This window comes from Neovison vison, chromosome 13 (assembly GCF_020171115.1).
Source record: "Neovison vison isolate M4711 chromosome 13, ASM_NN_V1, whole genome shotgun sequence".
In the NCBI taxonomy this organism is placed as follows: Eukaryota; Metazoa; Chordata; class Mammalia; order Carnivora; family Mustelidae; genus Neogale; species Neogale vison.
In genome coordinates this window covers 37,620,798-37,641,567 of record NC_058103.1, presented here as the reverse complement: position 1 = coordinate 37,641,567, position 20,770 = coordinate 37,620,798, and the positions used below count along the sequence as shown (strand labels likewise).

At 37.9% G+C, this 20,770-nt stretch overlaps 1 protein-coding gene across 1 annotated transcript in view; it reads right to left on the bottom strand.

Moving 5' to 3' along the window:
- Positions 1–20,770, bottom strand: part of KCNH5 (potassium voltage-gated channel subfamily H member 5) — a 290,625-nt gene that overhangs the window by 236,985 nt on the left and 32,870 nt on the right. The window contains exons 5-6 of the mRNA XM_044232335.1: positions 15,018–15,133; positions 8,763–9,155 (exon numbers count right to left, since the gene is read on the bottom strand). Coding sequence (XP_044088270.1) covers positions 8,763–9,155; positions 15,018–15,133 — 509 coding nt within the window. The remainder of the gene's footprint in view (positions 1–8,762; positions 9,156–15,017; positions 15,134–20,770) is intronic.

Below are 20,770 nucleotides of genomic sequence, written 5' to 3'. Positions count from 1 at the left end.
ATGTTAATTGAATATAAATAAATTTTAAAAATAATAAGATTCTGTCTTTCCCTCTCTCTCCACTCCTCCCCCTACAATTTCTCTAAAATAAATAAATCTTCAAAAAAAAAAAAGATGTCAATTCTTGATCTGTAGTTATAACACAATCCTGATCAAAATACCAACAAGTTATTTTGTGAATATCAATAAACTGATTCTAAAGTTTATATGAAGAGAAAAAGTTGTGAAAAGCCAACTCAATATTGAAGGAGAACAAAGTTAGAAGGCAGATACTACTCAACTTCAACATTTGCTTTAAGTCTGTAGTAGTCAAGACAATGCAGTGAAAGTAGAGACAAACAGATCTATGAGACAGAGAGCCCAGAAACAGACCCACATAAATATAATCAACTGTTCTTAATAAAGGAGCAAAGGCAATACAATGGAGCAAAGATAGTTTTTTCAACAAATATTACAACTGGACATCCAAATGGAAAAAAAAAATGAATGTACACACAGACCTTAAACCCTTTATAAAAATTAACTCAAAATGGATAACAGACCTAAATTTAAAACACAAAACTAAAGCTTCTAGACGATAACATGGGAAAAAACTAGGTCACCTTGGTTTTGGTGATAACTTTTTAGATACACCAAAGGCATGATCCATAAAAGAAATAATTAAAAAATAATAATTAAAAACTGTTCTATGAAAGATAACGATCATGAGAATGAGAAGACAAGCCACAGAATGAAAGAAATATTTTGCAAAAGACATATCTTATAAAGGACCATTACATAAAACATACAAAGATCTCTCAAAATTCAACAAGGAGAAAATTAAAAACTTGACCAAAAAATGAGCAAAAGGATCTGGACAGACACCTGACCAAAGAATATATTGATAGAAAACAGGTATATGAAAAGCTGTTCAACATCTTATGTCATTAGGGAATTGCAAATTAAAACAATAAGGAGACAACACTACACATGTATTAGGATGATGATCAAAATCCAAAACACTGACAACACCAAATGCTGGTGAGGATGTGGATCAACAGGAACTCTCATTCAGTGCTGATGAAAATGCAAAATGGTACAGAAGCTTTGGAAAATGCAAAATGGTACAGCAATTTCTTACAAAATTGAACATAATCTTCCCATATGATCCAGCAATTGTGTTTCTTGGAATTAACCCAAATGAGTTGATAACTTACTCCTACACAAAAACCTACACACAAAGTTTACAGCAGCTTTAATCCGTAATTGCCAAAACTTGGAAGCAGCCAGTTTCTCCTTCAGTAGAAAAATAAACCAGTATATCCAGACAATCTAGTATTATTGAGCTCCAAAAAGAAGTGAGCCAAAGCCATAAAAAGACATGGAGGAAACTTAGATGCATATTAAAACATGAAAGAAGCCAATCTGAAAAGGCTACATACTATATGATTCCAACCATATGACATTCTGGAAAATTCAAAACTGTATCGACCGTAAAAGGATTGGTGATTGCTAGGGGTAAGAGGAGGAGGAAGGACTAAATTAGCCAAGCACAGAGAATTTTTAAGGCAATGGAAGTACTCTATATAATACTGTAATGGTAAATACATGTCATTATACATTTATCCTAACCCACAGAACATACAGCATAGACTTTCAGTGATAACAGTGTGTCAGTATAGGTTCACCAATTGTAATAAATGTACCACTATGGTGGGGGATGTTGATAATGAGAGAGTCTGGTGGGTGGGGGTTGGCAATCTCTGTATGGAAAATCTCTATACCTTCCTCTCAATTCTGCTGTGAATTTTTTTTTTAAAGATTTTATTTATTTATCCGACAGAGAGAGAGGACAAGCAGGCAAAGAGGCAGGCAGAGAGAGAGGAGGAAACAGGCTCCCTGCTGAGCAGAGAGCCTGACGCGGGGCTCGATCCCAGGACCCTGAGATCATGACCTGAGCCGAAGGCAGCGGCTTAACCCACTGAGCCACCCAGACGCCCCTCTGCTGTGAATTTTAAACTGGTCTTAAAAATAAAGTCCATTATCATCTCTGCAAACACACGGATGAGAAAAATCAATCGATTCCAAGGTGGACTGGACAGGGTTTCTATGGATTTAATTAGATTAAATTTAGGAAAACTAAGAAAAAGAAATATTAAATAGTCCCTATCTGTACCACTGAAACTTTTTTTTTTAAGATTGATTTTATTTATTTATTTATTTATTTATTTATTTGACCCAGAGAGATAGAGAGCACAAGCAGGCAGAGCAGCAGGCAGAGAGAGAGAGGGAGAAGCAGGCTCCCCACTGAGAAGAGAGCCCCATGCAGGACTTGATCCCAGGACCCTGGGATCAGACCTGAGCCAAAGGCAGACACTTAACTGACTGAGCCACCCAGGTGCCCTGACCACTGAAACATTATTTTAAATTATCTGTAGGCTTTAATAAAAAAGTAATAACAACCAAATTGTATTAAATAACAATTTCTAACATGCTATATTTGGTAGAGGGTCTGAGATTAAACTGAAGGTAGAAAAAAAGATCAGAGGCTGAAAAAGTCACCAAAATCTACAAGCATAATTAGCTTCTTTAATTTCCACTACTTGATTTGATGGCTAGATAAGAAACAAAAAACTGCACTGTAAACAATGCATGCTTAAACACAATAACTCAGGCATTATCTGCAAAAAAAATTTAGAAATCATTTTACATAAGATTTTCAGGAAATTAAAAATATTTATACATTTCCACTTAGCAATAGCTGTCTCATTCATTTTGCCTCCTAAAACAATACATAAGTGATCTTTTCCCCCATTTCAATTTGTCATGACCTAGTTTATCATGTTTACCACTTACACTTTACCTATGTATCGTGTTTCCTAAGCTCACTTACACTACCAAATCATGTATTATCTTCAGCTGCCATATCTTTCTCTGATGCCCTATATAATTCAGTGCCCAGGTCCCCCCAGCCTCCCAGAAATCAGGTTCTGAGGACCACCCAGAGCTGTAAAATGCGCTTACAAAAGAGCTTAATTCTATTCCTTGGATTCCTAGTGACAACTTTTTTTTTTAACCCTGTGTTATGGTTCCTAGGAAATCTGCATTACTTCTTCTCAAACAGAATACTTTCCTCTAATGGATGCTGCCTTCTGTGCCTCACAGCTCTCTTGCAGAATCACATATCCAGTTCGTGAATTCCTAGTAAATCAAATTACACTTCAGAGAGCACATCAACTGAGACAATCATGAAAATAAAGAGTTATTAAGTCCTGCACCCATATCACATTAACGGATTAAACTGCTATTTTCAGATTCATACTCTCCTATTCCCCAGCCACCACCAGCTCACTTCATCATTCTTAAGTTTTATGTCATTGTACAATTTACTAAAACCGCGCTAACACTTCATTGCTTCAGGTCAGTGAGCCACTGATATGCACTAAGAGTGATAAAGGATTATCAAGGAGATGGGCCACATTCTTCACAGTCACAAGGTATATAATCAAGCTAAGGAAGCAAACGTACACACATGAAATAATAACATCCCCTAAGAAATGCAAAATTCTACAAGCAAAATCCATTCCTGTCTCTATTCCCGTTTGTTCCTTATAACCGCCCTGTGGTGTAAATAATTAGGTATTCCCTTTCTTTTCTAACAGACACAGAAACTGAGAGCGGGAGTAACTACCCAAAAGCTCAAAACAAACATGTCCTAGGGAAGGCCTAAGTCCCTGATCACACAACAAACGGTACAGCACTCATGAACACACACAAAGCAACAAAAGAAAAATAGCTTTAATTACATTAATGGGCACTCATGTACATAAATGAAGATGAAATACAACAAAGATATTCATTACAATTGCTTGGAAATAATCATTTTTAAAAAGACAAGAGGCCCAAAATGGAGTCCATGTCAACAAACCAAGACTTAACACCAACTTAATGGCACTTTCAGCCTCTCCCAAGAATGTGATCTTAACCAGTCCATCTGGAATTACCTGGTCAGCAGTAGTGAGGTAACCTGCCTGACGGACTCTCTGCCTGCCCCTAAAGGAAGGTGACATTGCCTGAAATAACCCACTCTGCTAATAATGTCCTTGTCTGGCCCCCTTCTGCCTGTAAAAGTCTTCTGTTTTGTACAGCTCCTCAGAGCTCCTTTCTATTTGCTAGAGGGGATGCTACCCAACTCATGAATCATTAAATAAAGCCAATATGATCTTTAAAATTTACTCAGTTGTAGGTGCCTCGTTAGCGCAGTAGGTAGCGTGTCATTCTCATAAAATTTACTCAGTTGAATTTTTTTAACATAATGTAGTAAGAAGTATGTTCCAGAGTGTTGGATGTCATATAACAGATAATACACAGCCAACCCACAGGAACTAAACCAGCAGAAAATCAAAAATACATAAAATAATGTGAGCAAAGAAACTAGCAGACATGTGGGTATATCTAATTAAGTATTGGAATTAAATAAGACAACAATATATTAATTAGGAAAGAAAGTTAAAAACAATATAGATGCAAAATACCAGACAATAATAATGTGAAAAGAGACAAGATACTAATTAGGAGGCAAGTAAAGATACTAATAAGCCACATATTGATGCTAAAAATGGGGCACCTGGGTGTCTTAGTGGGTTAAGCCTCTGCCTTTGGCCAGGTCATAATCTCAGGGTCCTGGGATGGAGCCCTGCTTTGGGCTCTCTGCTCAGCAGGGATCCTGCTTCCTGCCCCCACCCCCACCTCGTCTCTGCCTGCTGCTCTGCCTACTTGTGATCTCTCTCTCTCTCTTCAATAAATAAATAAGCATTTTTTTAATAAATAAGCATCTTTAAAAATAAATAAATAAAAATGTTAAGAGTAATCAATTAACAAAAAAACTTCCAAACTAGTAGAGGGAATCCAGTAGATGAAAGGAAAAACTCAATCCAAAAGATGGAAGAAAAAAAGAAAAAGGAAATAAAAACATAGAGAAAAGGAAAGAAAAAGCATTTTAAAGTAGAAAAGAATATTCTCTAAGTAAATCAAAATGCAATTAATTTTGATAAATATACAGATTAAGCTTGTCAGTTATACTCTCAGAATCTACAGATTACCTATAGAAGATACAGCTAGAGTATAATAATCTCTAATAAAATTTAAAATACAGAAGGGGTGCCTGGGTGGCACAGTGGGTTAAAGCCTCTGCCTTTGGCTCAGGTCATGATCTCAGGGTCCTGGGATCAAGCCCCGCATCGGGCTATCTGCTAGGTGGGAAGCCTGCTCCACTAACACACTTCTCTCTGCCTGCCTCTCTGCCTATTTGTGATCTCTGTCTGTCAAATAAATAAAAAAAATCTAAAAAAAAAAATTTAAATATAGAAATATATATACTAAATACTATATGAAAGCTAATGTAGCTCTCCTAGTATCAAGCCAAATAGACTTTAAGCACAAACAATCATTAGGGACAAAAAATGTGAGAAAATACTGTTGAGGAAATCTCCCAGATGGGAGAGTAAAAATAGGAAGCATTGGAAAATAGGAGAAAAGAAAAAGAAAATTAGACTAGTCCAAAAGTGCAGTATCTGAAAAAAAGGAGCTCCAGCAAGAAAAAAAAAAAATGGGAAGAAGGGTGGAGATAATCATCACAGGAGAAAGAAATGAAGACAGAAGACCCGCTTTGCCAGACTGAAAAGGGCCACGGTCACTGCCCAGCCAAATGGATGAAAACAGACCCACACTAAGGCACATGGTCAGAAAGTCTCAGAACTCTGGGGCAGAGAGGATACACCAAACTTTCAAAAAGAGAACAAGTCACGCGTAAAGGGTCAGAAATCCTAATTATCTCTAGCCTAGAATATTATAATTAGCCAAAGTCAATCATGTGGGAGGGGGCAGTAAAGAGAGATTTGTTTAAGAAAATGATGTTGATCGACTACTACTTGTATCAATGTAATGAGAGAAGATGGAGACCCCTGGCAGGGAGCTTAGAGTTTGAATTGGCGAGAAGTACAAAAAACGAAGCCAACAATAAATCCAGCTGTTTATTAACTCTCAGGAAAGTGGAAAGTACAGGAAAACAACCATAGTAGATTTAAGATTCCACCATAAATAGCATATTTGTACATAATCTTGTTTGCTGACATGGAAGCAAATAACAAAAGAATTCCCTAAATAATTGGAAAGTGGTTTGCTCTAGAGTTTTTGTTTTATTTTTTTCAAAATGAGATATTGTCAATCCTTCTTCAAAGAGGTTTTACCAACTTATACTCCCTTGAGCAGTGTATGAGCGTGCCCATACCGTCTCTCAGTGCAGGTCCCCTATGGAGTTCTGCCAAGTCAGGGTTAGGTGTGCAAGTTTTACCAAGAGAAAGGTCTAGGAAAGACAAACAGAGGAGGTAGGAGCCTCCGGACAAAAATGTAGTTCTGACATGTGTGAATGGGGAGCCCCAGAGCAAAAGTTTCTCATTAGAGCAGTTCTGCATTGAACAGGAGTAGACTAAATTATAATATTACCACCATCCTTAATTATTGACTAAAAGTAGCCTGGAGGAAACATGGCTTCAGTTTGTGAACTGCAGCAGATCAGAAAATGCAGCAGCTGTCAGTCAAAACAAAACAAAACAAAACAAAAAAACCGCCTTTATTTATAGCATTTTGGGCTTTCTGAGTGTAAATACTCCCACGATGGTCAGTTTCAAGCTACTAGAGGGACAGTGCGATGACTCACTGAATGAGTGCTGAGTTTAAAAAAGATGCTAACAATTGGCTTTCCCAAACCAAGAGCAGGTTCCAGGAAGCTATGAACTGAGCTCCAGACAGCAGGTTTTCACGAAGGACAATCTAAACGGTGTACCTTCTTAGCTACCACACTCACCAACCTAGTGTGTTAACAAAGTTTTTATTAGAACAGTGTGAAAAGTGAAAATGATAGGTCAGTATAGTTTGTAGTTTTACTTTGTATTTTAATATGCATGAGGCTGAGGATCTCTTGATCTATTTATACATTATGTTAAGTGCATTTATTATTTTGTAAATATTTAGTGTATTATGTATAAGCTGAACCAATCTTTTGATTGTTATTCAAATCTTTATGACTATGTTCTAAATAACTGAAATCTTAATCTGTTCATCTTAATATATTAATTCATACAGGAAGTGAAATATACACTGCTTATCATCTCCTTATCATATTTCACATTTTCAAAATTAACTCCTTTCAACACCTTCCAGAAGGTAAATAAGAAAGAAATAAATCTACCTTTAAAAGCTTATGTAAATGGAATCTGAAATTAGGAAACAATTTACTATAATTCCTCTTTTTTCTGTAATTTTTAAAGTAATGCGTACAGCATCAAAACACAGTATCTACACTTAACTTTCAGGAAAATCGTTTTTTTTAATATTACTAAAGTTAATTGAGTGTAGAAATTTTATGGGAAAAAAGTCACTGAATTGTTTCTATCTATCTTCCAAAATACATAAAGTAACAACAACATAGTAGGGATTTCCATCTGAGCAGTTTACAAGGACAGAGTAGAATCTTTAGGGAAATTAAATTTGTAATATCATCATTACAAACACATTTAATAATAGATGCATTCTATATTGACTCATTTTTACATTATTAGTTGAGATTATTGGTTGCATCCTATTATCTTGCTGTAGCATGTTGGAAATCATGCACTACTAAGTTAAAAGTTAGGAAGCCCTGGATGAAGTGGTCTTTTAAGATATTACACATTTTTAGGGATGCCTGGATGGCTCAGTTGGTTCAGCGTCTGCCTTCAGCTCAGGTCATGATTCCAAGGTCCTCGAACTGAGTCCCACATTGAGCTCCTTGCTCCGCCAGAGGCCTGAATCTCCCTCTTCCTCTGCTCTCCCTGCTTGTATGCTCTCTGACAAATAAATAAATCTTAAAAAAAAAAAAGATATTGCACATTTTTAGTATTCCTTTAAGATTTATTTGTTTTAGAAAGAGAGAGTATGCAAGCAGGGGGAGGAACAGAGGGAGAGAAAAAGACTCCTCAAGCAGACTCCCCACTTAATGCAGAGGCCAATGCATGGCTCAGTCCCAGGACCCTGAGATCATGACCTGAGCTGGAATAAAGAGTCATCTGCCCAACCAACCAAGCCACCCAGGTGCCTCCAAATTTTAAGTATTTCTAGTTGTGCAGGTAATACTTAATGAAGAGAAACTTGAACTAGACCAGACATCAGAAGTCATCCAAGATAGTCTCTAACCACAAATGTACTTAGACAAAATTTAAAACAAAGGCTATAAAGAAGAAATCAAAAAGGCAAAAATTTGAGGATTTTCCATAAAAGTTTTTGTTTGTTTGTTTGTTTGTTTGTTTTTTGGTTAACTCAAGCACTGATACCATATATATCTGGAGAGGAGGAGTCAAAAGTTTTATAGATGCATAGAACACTACTGTTGTCCAAAGAAAATACATCTGTTTCATCTCTTTTAATCAATTACCTAATTCATTACGTTATTTGACCCCCAAATGCTGTTGCTTTTCTTCTGTTCCACCTCCTCCAACCACAACCCCCACCTTTTCAAACTGCAACTTTGAACAACAACCACTGTCCTAGTAATTGGTATTATCAACCAGAAAGCACAAAAAAGAAGCAGATGAAAATTAAAGTCATTGAATATTATAATTTATGGCAAGTAGGGTAAAAGCTAAAAGTCGTTGCTAAAAAGAAGTTTGGATTACTTGTAAACTCTTTTTATCTTAATTTTCTCAAAATACATGATCCACAGTTCTCAGAAAAAAATAGAAACTTACCTCATCCACATTTTCAAAGGCATTGATGATGTCATAAGGTAAACAAGACAACAGATCGATCACAAACCAAGTTTTCAGATAGTTCATCCTTATCAGTTTGGGGTCAGAAATGACCTCTCCACCAGGTCCCACAAAGGTCGTGTGAAAATTTAAAACAATGTCAACCAGAAAAATAACGTCCACCACACTGTCCAGCACCAGCCAGGCTATGTTGTTCTGCTTCGTTTTGAAGGAAACATTATAAGGAACCATAATGGCGGTGTAGAAGGTAAGAATTAAAATCACCCAATCCCAAGTAGTTTTAAAAGCACAATAGTGTAAAATAATGTGTGGTGGCGTCTTTGGCGCTTCTTGCTTATACTGAGGAAGGATATCTGATCCCAGCTGAAGAACCTAAAAGAGAGATAATGTGTATATAAATGACTTGGACATCTCTGCAATTAATGATGAATTCAAACTTACTGAAAGTTAAACCACAGTGTATTTTTCATGACTCCTGGTTTCAAGACCAGTCACACCCTATAGTTTTGTCTCCGTCTTCTGAGTTGTACCAAAGATTGTTCAAAGGAAGTTAATCTGTCTGCACTGGTATCTGGCTTTCTCTCCACTGGCCAACTGTTGGTTCACAAACTGGTCCCCAAACACCAAGGGCAAGGAGAGAACAAAGAAAACAAACACCACTCCAGATCATTAGATGCTGGTTTAATAAGCAAGAACATACTTAAAAGTCTTGTCACAGGAAACGGTAAGACAAGTGGACCTCTGCACCCACCCACCGGAATCTTAAAAACTTAGTAGATACCCTAACTGGATCTAGTCACATACAGTCCAAATGACCTCAACAATATCCTATTCTTTCAAGGCTATGTCCTTGAAAATGGCTCCCACTGTGGGAATGGTGGGAAGAGGGTACATTCCAAAAACTGGAATGGGAGTCTCCAGTCGCCTGGGTTCAGTTTTGGGATCAGCCAGCAGTCACATCCTCTTAATGACTTCCTCCAGCACCAACAATGATCCACGGCACTGCTGGACATCCACTTCTGAGACTGCTTTCTGTACACTCTCTTGCAACCCTGCCTAAAATCACACATCTCTAACTGACTGTCCAACAGTTATGTGGGTGACTCACCATTATCCATTCTTCACACATATTTAGCACCTCAGGGAACATAACTTTGATACTGATGTCCTCCCCGAACCCCAGGACCACAATGCTGGTGATCCTGCTGTTGACTGGGACTCAGTAAGGAGTCCAATGAGTGGCATAGTGATATCAGGGTCGTAAAAGTTATAGCCTGCTTTTTCCTATTCTCCCTTCAATCAGTACTTATAGTACTGTGTTTCCGGTCCAGACACATATTCACTTTGGGGAAAAAAAATGCTAAATACCAGGCTTGCTTCTCCATACCTTTTTGACCGACAGAAAAATTTTATTACAAGGTGATATGAACTTTGACTTACTCTAAGCAGGTTTAACTAAAGAGAAGAAGGGGAAAAGCAGATGACAGAGCAAGAGTAGAGGCCTGGGCAGCCCTGGGCAAAAGTAACACAGACTTTGCATTGCTTTCCAGAACCTGGACCTTGGAAATTGTGAAAAAGAGTTGAAGGAATGAATCAGAGAGTTCTGCTCCATGCCATCAATGAAGCTAAGGCTAAGTAAACCTATGGGTTAAGGAGTTTGTAAATGGGACTTTGATAAATATTTCCAGCAGCTTTGTCATCTTATATACCCAAGCATTCAGTGTCTCTAGGAGTAATGGGATCCAGAAGGTAACAGTCAAAAAGTTATCTGAAGTTATAAATGCATTAAATATCTGAATATAAGAATAGATATAAACAAAAATGCCTATTAGCATATAACTCAAATGCCACAAGGCAAAACAAAACTAGCACTTCTTGAAACTTGAGGACCATCCTGAAAAGTTTCTCTTGTGCGTGGAACTTATGTAACTGACAACTAAGTATATAATACCCATTATTAATATCTGAAATGTGAAAAACATCACTAGTATTCTCATTAGTTGTGTATTTTAACTACTGTTTTTTGTTTGGGGGCTATGACACTATTTAGAAAGATTTTTATGTATTTGTCCTCATTATCAGTATCCCAGCCTTATTTCTCCCATAAGGTCTTAAATTAGTTAGCAACAAATTTTCCTACCAGGAATATAAGCTTCGTGTTGGGATACAGCTTTATGTAGACAGAATCATACATAATCATGGCTTCTCTTTCTTTTTATAGCCACTGGTCTATCCATTCCAATTTCACTGAGCTCAACATGAAAATTTTCTTCATAGTCAATGTTAATATTTTACCATCTATATTTACACAGCCTATAGTTGAAGCACAAAGAAATCAGACTTAGAAAATCAACTCAGGGGCGCCTGGGTGGCTCAGTGGATTAAGCCGCTGCCTTCGGCTCAGGTCATGATCTCAGTGTCCTGGGATCGAGCCCTGCATCAGGCTCTCTGCTCAGTGCGGAGCCTGCTTCTCTCTCTCTCTCTGCCTGACTCTCTGCCTACTTGGAATCTCTCTCTCTCTCTGTCAAATAAATAAATAAATAAATAATCTTTTAAAAAAAAGAAAAAGAAAGAAAGAAAAGAAAATCAACTTAGTGCCAGGGTGCATTTATGACCTTCAGGGGTCCTGGGCATTTTTCCCTCCCTGGACCCCTTTTTCCATAAAAAACAAAATAAAAATTGCATTTTACAAGTGTATTGTTACAAAGAAGAATAAATATTATAAATCTAACTTGTTTACCTAAAAATTCAATTTTTCCTCCTACTGTTAATAGAAATTCAAACACCCTGGACCCCTATAATTCTGTGGCCCCACACACTGCTTACAGACAAGTCGACTTTGCTCAGCACCCTGGCAGGATGTACAATGTCATCTCTAGAGATGGAATGAGATCACTCCTTGGGTTAGTTTCCCTTAAATCTGGCTACAAATGAGAGAGAATCATCTGGAGAAAATTTTTAAATGATGATATACTCATACCTAGAAATGCCCCCCACCCTGACAATAATTAAAATTCATCTTATGAAAAAAAAATTCATCTTATGCAATCTTTATTTCCAAAACCTTTCCTGAGTGATTATAATGTACAGTCCAAGGTAAAACTCTTCTCTTAACATTCAGGACCCAGTTCTTCAGACAGTGACTTGCATATGTAAAAGGATCCAGAAATGCTGTAAGAGGAGGAGGAGGAGAAGCAGGCGGAGAGGAAGGAAGGGAAGGAGCATGGCATCTGCCACAAAGGGACACTCATGCTTACACTTTGATCTCTCTCATATGCAGAGCACGACTTTAATCTTCACTTGGACTCTGGGGCGCTTCTATAAAGCTCTGAGTAACAATCCTTCAATATCTCACTATGGATGCTATTCCACTTGTACTTTGAGAAGTGATGAGCCTTAGGTGGCGTGGGATGAAAACACATTTTCTGATATATTTTTGTACCAAACCAAACACGTTCCTTCTCTCTGAATATCTGAGAGCACTGACACTAATAGAATCAGGACCATGGACATGACATTGCTACAGATATATATCTCCACCCCTGTAAAAGTGAGCAGCTGAAGCTAGTCTGTGGGATGTCAGTTCCTGTGGATAACTGATGAACTGCCTGCAGAGACACCCGGATCTTTGAAACCAGGAACTGTCTCCAAACATAGGTGTGCCAATGACATTGTGATAAAATTTGTACGTCTTGGGAAAACTGCAAACCTGAACTTGAACAGCAAATCCAAATTGTCAGGTTAAACAAATTATCTGACTCCGAGTAACATTTTTTGAAATAATATCCTGTTGCTAACTTGGTCCTTCTTCTGGTTCACAACTTTTGGACCAAGAGCACATGTAGACAAAAAATATTTTGAGAATCTCATTATTTCTTCATGTTCTCTGAAATCAAGCCTATGACCTGACAGAAAACAGTTTTGTGTCTGAGTCAATTTTGTGATTAAGGATGACCAATAAAGAAACTATCAATAATCCAAAGGTGATGCAAAAATAAAACAAAATCAGACGGGAAGAAACAGGAGTGATATTTCCTCAAAAATAAAAGTAAAAAATCTGTCGAGGGGAAAGAAACTACCCACTTGATGCAGAAGAAACAAAGAGTGTTTCAGGACACTAAGTTAAAAAGTTTTCCTCTTTTCCTTCCTCTTGTTCTTGCCCAGTTGTACGAAAGAAAAGAGAATAACTCTGAATAAGGTATTGTTAAGACCCAGAAGTAATCATGACTATAAAAGACAGCAGTCACAAAAATAAGCCCCTCCACTTGTGTGATTTGTAGGAAAAAAGGGACAACTCAAGGCAGAAAAGAAAGCTTTAAAACCAAGTAGTACTTTATAACAAGCATTATTGACAAAGGAAGTTGTATCTAATAGCCTGCTTTAAATCTGGTCCTGATTGCATATTGTCTTTTAAAATATTGTGATTATTGGTAGTAGTTAATATTTAATTATGTTAATATCTTACCAGGACTTTTAAAAACATGTTTGTACATCCAAGTATTCATCTCTCCTCAAGCTAACAGTGTTATTCAGAGCAGGAAGCCTTCTGAGTGCCCCATTAGTGATGGTCCAAGAAAAACGCCAGAGTCCTCCAAATTCAAGGAACATACTTTACCTCCTAACCCTCTCCAAACCATATTTAATATCTGCCACTAGTTCAGAAAGTTACTCTGGAGCTCTCCGACTCACTTTTCTCCAGCAGAGCAAACTGATGAACATAAATATTGAATTTCATCTTTCTCTTCTTCGGTAAGCTACCTCAGAACATTCTCTGAGCACCCACTAAGTGCTCAGCCAAGTTTCTGTAGTTTAGTTAGCTTCTGGCGTCATTCACACGAGGAGGACAAAGGATGATTACAGAAGGCATGTGAACAACAAAGCTTCTAGCTGCCCTGGAGTTCTGTCCTCCATTCCTTTTCTCTCTGGTTTCAATATACTTTCTTGGGGAAACTTCATCTAGTCCTATGGCACCAAGGCCTGCAATTCAGACCCAGAAATCCCTCTGCTTTTGTAGCATCTTTACTCAGATTTCCTATCAGGCACTTTAAACTTAATATGCCCAAAACTGAGCTCATTACCGTTGCCCCTAAACCTTCTCCTCTTCTTATATTTGCCATTTTATTAGCCAACAGCACTATCTACCCAGTTGTCTTGGACTCATCCTCTTTTTCATATTCAAGTCTTATCTATCAACAAATGTGTAGACTCTAATCTTGGAGTGTTTGCTATCTGCCCACTTCCATTTTGGGGTTCCTTGCTGAAAGCCATGGTCAGGCTAGCTGATTTACTACTTAAGTCCTCTTAACTAGTTTCCCTATCTACCCATTCAACACACAGCCACTAGGTTTTTAATCATTTTTGTACCACAGATCCCTTTGGTAATCTGGTGAAATCTATAGACCCCCTTCTTAGAATCATGTTTTTAAATTAATACAAGAAAAACAAGGCATTGAAAAGGAAACCATAGGGACCAATCTCCCTTGGAGAGGTTTCTCTATAGCACAAATGTGTTCATATCATTTCCCTAGCACATGGGACATCAACCACCACTGTTTCACTCTATATCACTTTAAAGTTTCCTTCACTTGACTTCACCCACACTGAACTCATACTCAAAGTCAATCAGACTTTCTCATCTCTGAGCCTTTGCACATGCCGGTCTCCCTGGCAGGAATGACCTGCAGTCCTTCTTTACCCATGTCTCGTATTTTTCCTTCAAGACTCACTCAGCCCAGGTTTCCTCTCACTCAGGTAAGCCTCCCTAGAGCCCCAAATCTAGGTAAATGCTCTTGTGTGTGTTCCCCCCTGCACCCTAACATTCTGTTTATCACATCCTATTATCAGTTTCTTCTGCTTGACCTTTCATTCCTTGATGGTAGAGCCCATTGTTTATTTGTCTTCACATCCTTTATAGAGTACCAGGCACAGAGAAAACTCTCAAAGAGTGTGTGCTGCGTATGTCAACAGATGAGATGAGTGAACGTCCTAACTCATTTACTCAAAGAAAACCTCACCCTCTACAAATACCACTTGGGAAGTCATGAATTAGTTTCCCATTTCAAAAATAAGAGAAAATAAAAAGATACATTTCAAATTTCTGTAATTCCACAGGGGAAAGATAATGAGAAGATAAGTACTTGTAAAATAATAACCAGAGGATCTATACTGAATCATTTGGGGGGAAAAATGTACCACACCCACGATCTTGGGAAGGAAAGCTAGTCTCCCACTTACTTCAGCTAATCTTGAATGTTTGTGGACCACCTCTGTTTTATTCATTGGCGTGAGCTGCTGCAAAACACTTCGGCTATTTGTCAAAGCCCGCGTCAATCGGGCAAATTTTGTCCAACCTTAAAAGAAAGGAGAGAAAGTCTCAGTTTTTCACATATAATGATTATGGAAGCCAACATTCTTGCTAATATTCAGAGGATCTCAGAAATCACATAACATCCAGAACCAATAGAAGTATCAATCTAAAGCATTTTATTTCTGCATAGACATCATCACATTTCAGGTGCAGCTATAAAGTAATGAGCAATTTCTATATATGACCTTTGTGTTTTGCTCATATCTATTACATCATCTCAGTAACTAAGGTACAGCTGCCCACAAAACTCTGTGCTCCCCCTTGCATTATATAGACTTGTTGCCAGAATGCAGCTGCCCAGCCAGGAAGACCCTTCCCAGCATTCCTTGCATCTAGCTATGTCCATGTCCCTAGTTCTCCTCAATGGAATAAGAGCAGAAGTGATGTGGGTCACTCCTACTCATGCACATGCTGCAACAGAAGAAGCAAGTAAGACGGCTCTACACTTTCTTCCTCTTCCTACCAGCTGGATGCAAGTGACAACAAGGCCCCAAGGAAAGGTAAAGCCCTGACTCAGTGCATGGGAGATTGTCATAGGCCAAGGATCACCTGCCTTGGACTGTAATGCGAGCAAGAAACATGCTTCTGTTGTGTTAAGCCCCTGAAAGTAGGGGGTGGGGGACATTTAGTAGAACAGCCTAATGAAAACAGTTCTATTGTGCATTGTGTCGAGATAGATATGCATAAGAAAATGAAGCCCAATTTTGACAAATCTCACCTATTATGGTTCATACCACACTTCCATCTTTCTTGTTACATAGGCAAATGTTATTTCTCTCTTAACAACTACAGTGATAATCTAAAGATCATTCCTTAAATATCGAGAATCCCTAATATTGTTTTCTGAAAGAGTAGTAATTTTAACTTCTGGGAGAAAGGGATGTGAATTTAATGAGAAAGAAATTTCTTCTGAGGCCTCAAATTTCCATTATTAAAATAATTAATTTCAAGGAACTGTCAAGGAGATGTGAATAAGTATAGCAAAACTAACCATACTCCAGTCCTATCTCAATTATCCTTTCTCTAGATATCCTAAAGACTCTAATTTATTCAAGATTCCATTAAGACCTTTTGATAATTTCTATGCTATTGTCCCTAACTAGATTATCTGTCAAACAATTCCTTAACAAGGAAAACTCCTGATGGTCCCAAGGAAAGACTATAAAGGAAATGATGAAATTTCAGACAATGTGACAAAAGATGAAGGAAGAAATCCCGGGCAGACACCCGTCAAATGTCTTTCAAACTATACTAGGTAGATGACATCATACTTTAATAACATTCTTCAGGCTAATTCTAACTTCAGTGAAGCTTTGTGTTTCCCCACCAATTCAGCTCTGTCTATGGTATCCAACAAATGGATTAGAAAATAAGTAAACTGGCATCAGTTGATAGAAGGCCCTTAATTCTTCATTAATGGACTTTATACTAGTGACCAGAAGGAAAAAAAAAAGTTAGCCTTTGGGAATGCAACCCTAAGACTAACCCTGTGTAATGTGCTTAAAAAAAACAAACACACACACACACACACACACACACACACACAAACCACCAGATATGCCACTAACTCTCTAAGAGCTTAACATCATTATAAAAGACAAATATGCAATCTATATCACCAATCTAGACTCTTCTTCTGAGCACAAGACCTATCTAGTATCTAATCAGCCATTAGCCACCTCTTACTAAGATATTCTACAGGCATCTCACACTCAACATGCCCAAAATTGATCTCATCATCTCCCTCCATTTCCAACTCTGCATTTTTCGTGTATTCCTGGACTTGGTGAATGGGCCCACGATATTTCTGTTGCCCAAATCAGAAATTTGAAATTCACCATCCTCCTTCACTATTATCTCCACATCCACATATCCAGTCATCTCTAAGCCTTATAGACTAAAATTTTTTAATAAATACTCAAGCTGAATTTCCTCTCTCCATCCCTATATGTTAAGGAGCATATCATCTTCCATCTAAGTTAGGAGGCAGCATCTTAAAAGACTATACTCTCTATCTGCTCTCTGACCCTATATTCCCCAAGCAACTCTCTACATTGCTGCCAAAGTGCTTTCTAAAGCACACACGTGGTCCATGCCCTTCCCCGATTCCAAACTCTCTAAGAAATCCCTGGAGGCCTCCAGGATAATGTTGCATATCCTTGGTATACAGGTGATTTAGTTTCTGATCCCAGAGGTCTTCTCTGTATTCATCTCCTTCTACGTCTTCATAAATACTCTGTATTTCAACCTTATGAAAATCAGTAGCAAATTTTAAAAAGAATAAATTCAAAACTAAAACTAAATCTGCTAGGAATTCTCTGTACATCCCATGATATTCAGTACTTCCCGGCTTCATGCACTATATCACTCTGCCTGCCTGAAATGCTTCCCCTGGCCCCACCTGTCGAGCCAACACTTTACTGGTACCTCCAGACTCAGTTAAAGCACTATCTCCTTCCTGAAGCTTCTCTGATCCACTCATAAGAGAAGTACCCTCCTCTGTGCTTGCACACCATAAGCTACATATCTCACATGCCACAAGCAACACTAACGCAGTTGTTAACATGTCATCCGTTCTCACTATTGTTCTCCTCTCCGTATTCAGCACTTGATCAGGTCCCGGCCTAAAATAGGCCGTTAATTAACTGATTAAGGCTTATTTGTAACTTTAAAAATCAGATCTAAAATAAGCCCCATTTCGTTTTATCATCATTGGGTTTGGTATGGTTTCACTTTGTTGGGTAAAAGTGGTAAGGTTGCCTTCAAATGACAGTAACAATGTTGGCAACTGAAATATTTCCTGTGATCATTTTTCTTTCTTACTTTGACTGGGTATTATAATTGCACTAAATATTTCTAGAAACTTACAAGGCAATGTTATATTTATTGAAGCTTTCTTTTTCTAAGACAAGTGATGTTACACATCTTAGTACATCTGAGTGTCAGATTTAGTAAGAAGCCCATTTTTATTCCCAGAGTACAATAAGGTTTATCCAGAAAATATTCTGAAAAAAATTAAAAGATATTGAAGGAATAAATTCATTGACACATGGAAGAATACAAATCACCAAATGGCATGCGTTCTCTCATTTCCTAGGATCATGGCTAGGGTTCAGGCTTTCTTATAGTCCTCAGTTCTAAGCAGTTAGCATCTTTTTTCAAGACCCCTAGAGCACCCATTTCTCCTCACTCTCAGTGGAGTACCTTGTCAAATGCTACTGAATAAACAGAACCCATAAGAAACATGATCGATAGCCCTCCATTTCCCTTCTGTCCCTCCATCTCTAGACCCACCTCTACGGCAGTGATTCTTGCCTGCACCTTTTTCATCTCAAAGTATTAGACATTTGCTCTTTTCTGATCATGCATATGTTCTATTCAGGGACATTTAAGTAGTTTCTAGATTTTTCGCTATCCCTAACATCACCACCAGTGAATCTCCTTATGCCTATCCCCTTGTGTCCTTGGACACATCTGGAATGGCCTACATTATTAACTAAATTAGTTCAGTTGGTCCATCATCAACGCCCACTATACGGTCAGACTTTGAAGAAGTTCAGCAGCCATGCTGTCTAGGTCAGAGAAGAAAAGAAACATCAGCAGTTCTAACTTTTCCCAGCGATACATTTACTGATCTCACCTTTACAGAGACCTCACTGGTGTAACTGATTATTCAGCACAGTTCGCTGATGTTACTTGGATGTGGTCGATACGGGGTAATGTGAACAGACAGCTGAATATGAAGAGCCTAATACTCACTCTATGACTTGTTCGTGGAATTATGAGAACATTCGTTCTCCTAAAAGCTCAGGATGCCAACTCCTTCTTAATAAAACATTAGTTTAGTTCTATTGGGTTGCAATAAACCTCTCTGTCATGCACTGCCTAATCTTAAAACTAAGAGGAAGTCACAGAGGCAGTTAAATCAATCTATTAGACTGCAACACAAGATTTTAATCTATACAAGAAAAGCTTAGGTAAACAATTATACTCTTGGCCAAAGAGACTACATGGCATAATTACTCATTTTTCATCTGTTGTTTCCTCTCTAAAGAAAACCATTGGCTTCCCACAGGGGAAGGTTGCTATTTTTGCTGTTAGCTTCATTCTATAAGAATTTTTTGTCTCAATTATTGGCATGAAGATGACATAACTATTTGGCACAGGATATTTCACACTGTGAGTGTCTTGGCAGTTTTGGAATCTGTTTGAAAATATCTGTACAGGATAAATGGGCAGGGATTTTGGCCCTCTCTTTTAGAACACATATGGATAATCAACAGAATGGATTTCTTGGCTGTCGTTTTTCCCCTTTGTATTACCACAAATGATGAATCAGGTACCATTGACTAATTATCTAAGCAGTAGTTCCAAGACTTCAGTACCAGGAACAAAAGATAGCAAAAATTCTTTGCCCCCTTAAATTATTATCAGTAAATTTCTTTACTGACAGAAAGAATTGAATTCTGTCAATTCTGTCAGAATCAGTGTTCGTGAATTGTGCTTAATTGCTGTAGGAAAAAAGGAGAGCAGGGTGTTGGGGTGACCAGACCACAATAATAAGTTTCCACTGGAAAGGATGAGACAGTATGGTGCAGTAGAGAGAACATGGAACTGGCAATCAGTCACACTTTGTATGTCAGGATCTTCAACCATAAAATGGACATAATGATACTAATTTTCAGAACTATAGGGAAGAGCGAAAAAGAATGTAAAGTTCCTGACATACAGTAACTACTCCATCAAAACTGGATTCCTTCACTTTCCATGGTTTTTACTACCATCCATCATGGTAGAAATCAGAAGTATCATGGATATCACTCAGTGCCATTCTTGTTAAGGGAAAAAAAAATTCAATGTAGAATGAAGTTTTGGTACCATAAGATTCATTATGAGGAAGCGGTGCGCTCAGATTGGTTGGCCGCCATCCTGTTATAGCTACTAACCCAGGTACAATTTAGAAATAAAACTCAGAATTAGCCAGTTTACTCAAGTCTTTGAACCATGTATCTGAGTTTCTTGGTTAAAATACCAAATCAAGTAGGAAATTGATCAATTCCAACCACGGCAAATCCTCGAAGGACTTGGGCCCTTCCTCTAATAACCTTTCACATTAAGAAGGTCAAATGTAAAGTGTTGAATAGCAGTGGCTGTGGGGGCACTGCTTCTTTGTTAATAATCTCAAGGGGAAACCTTTCAATGTTCCAACTATTAAGCATGATATTTCTGTAGATATATTTGCAGATGCCCTTCATCAAATTTATTAAATTGTCTTCTAACTCTGAAGAAAAAGGAGGAGGAGGAAGAGGAAGGGGAGGGGAAGAGGAAGGGGGAGAGGGAGGAAAAAGATGGTAAAAATACCCTTGCTCTGGGATTAAAAGTCCCATTCTAGCCTGCTAATGTATGGATTCACTTGTCTATTCTGTATCTTTCAATATTATTTCCTATGTCTTAGGTAGAACTCAATTACCTAATTATTTCTTCAAAGTTTTGCAAACACCTCATATCTCCTCGCTTGCAACAGTCTCAGCTCCCTGATCCTTTGCCCTGATTCTTTTCAATTCATTCACCTTATCAAACCCAACTCTGGTGAAATCCAACTCTTCATTACCTCTTCATC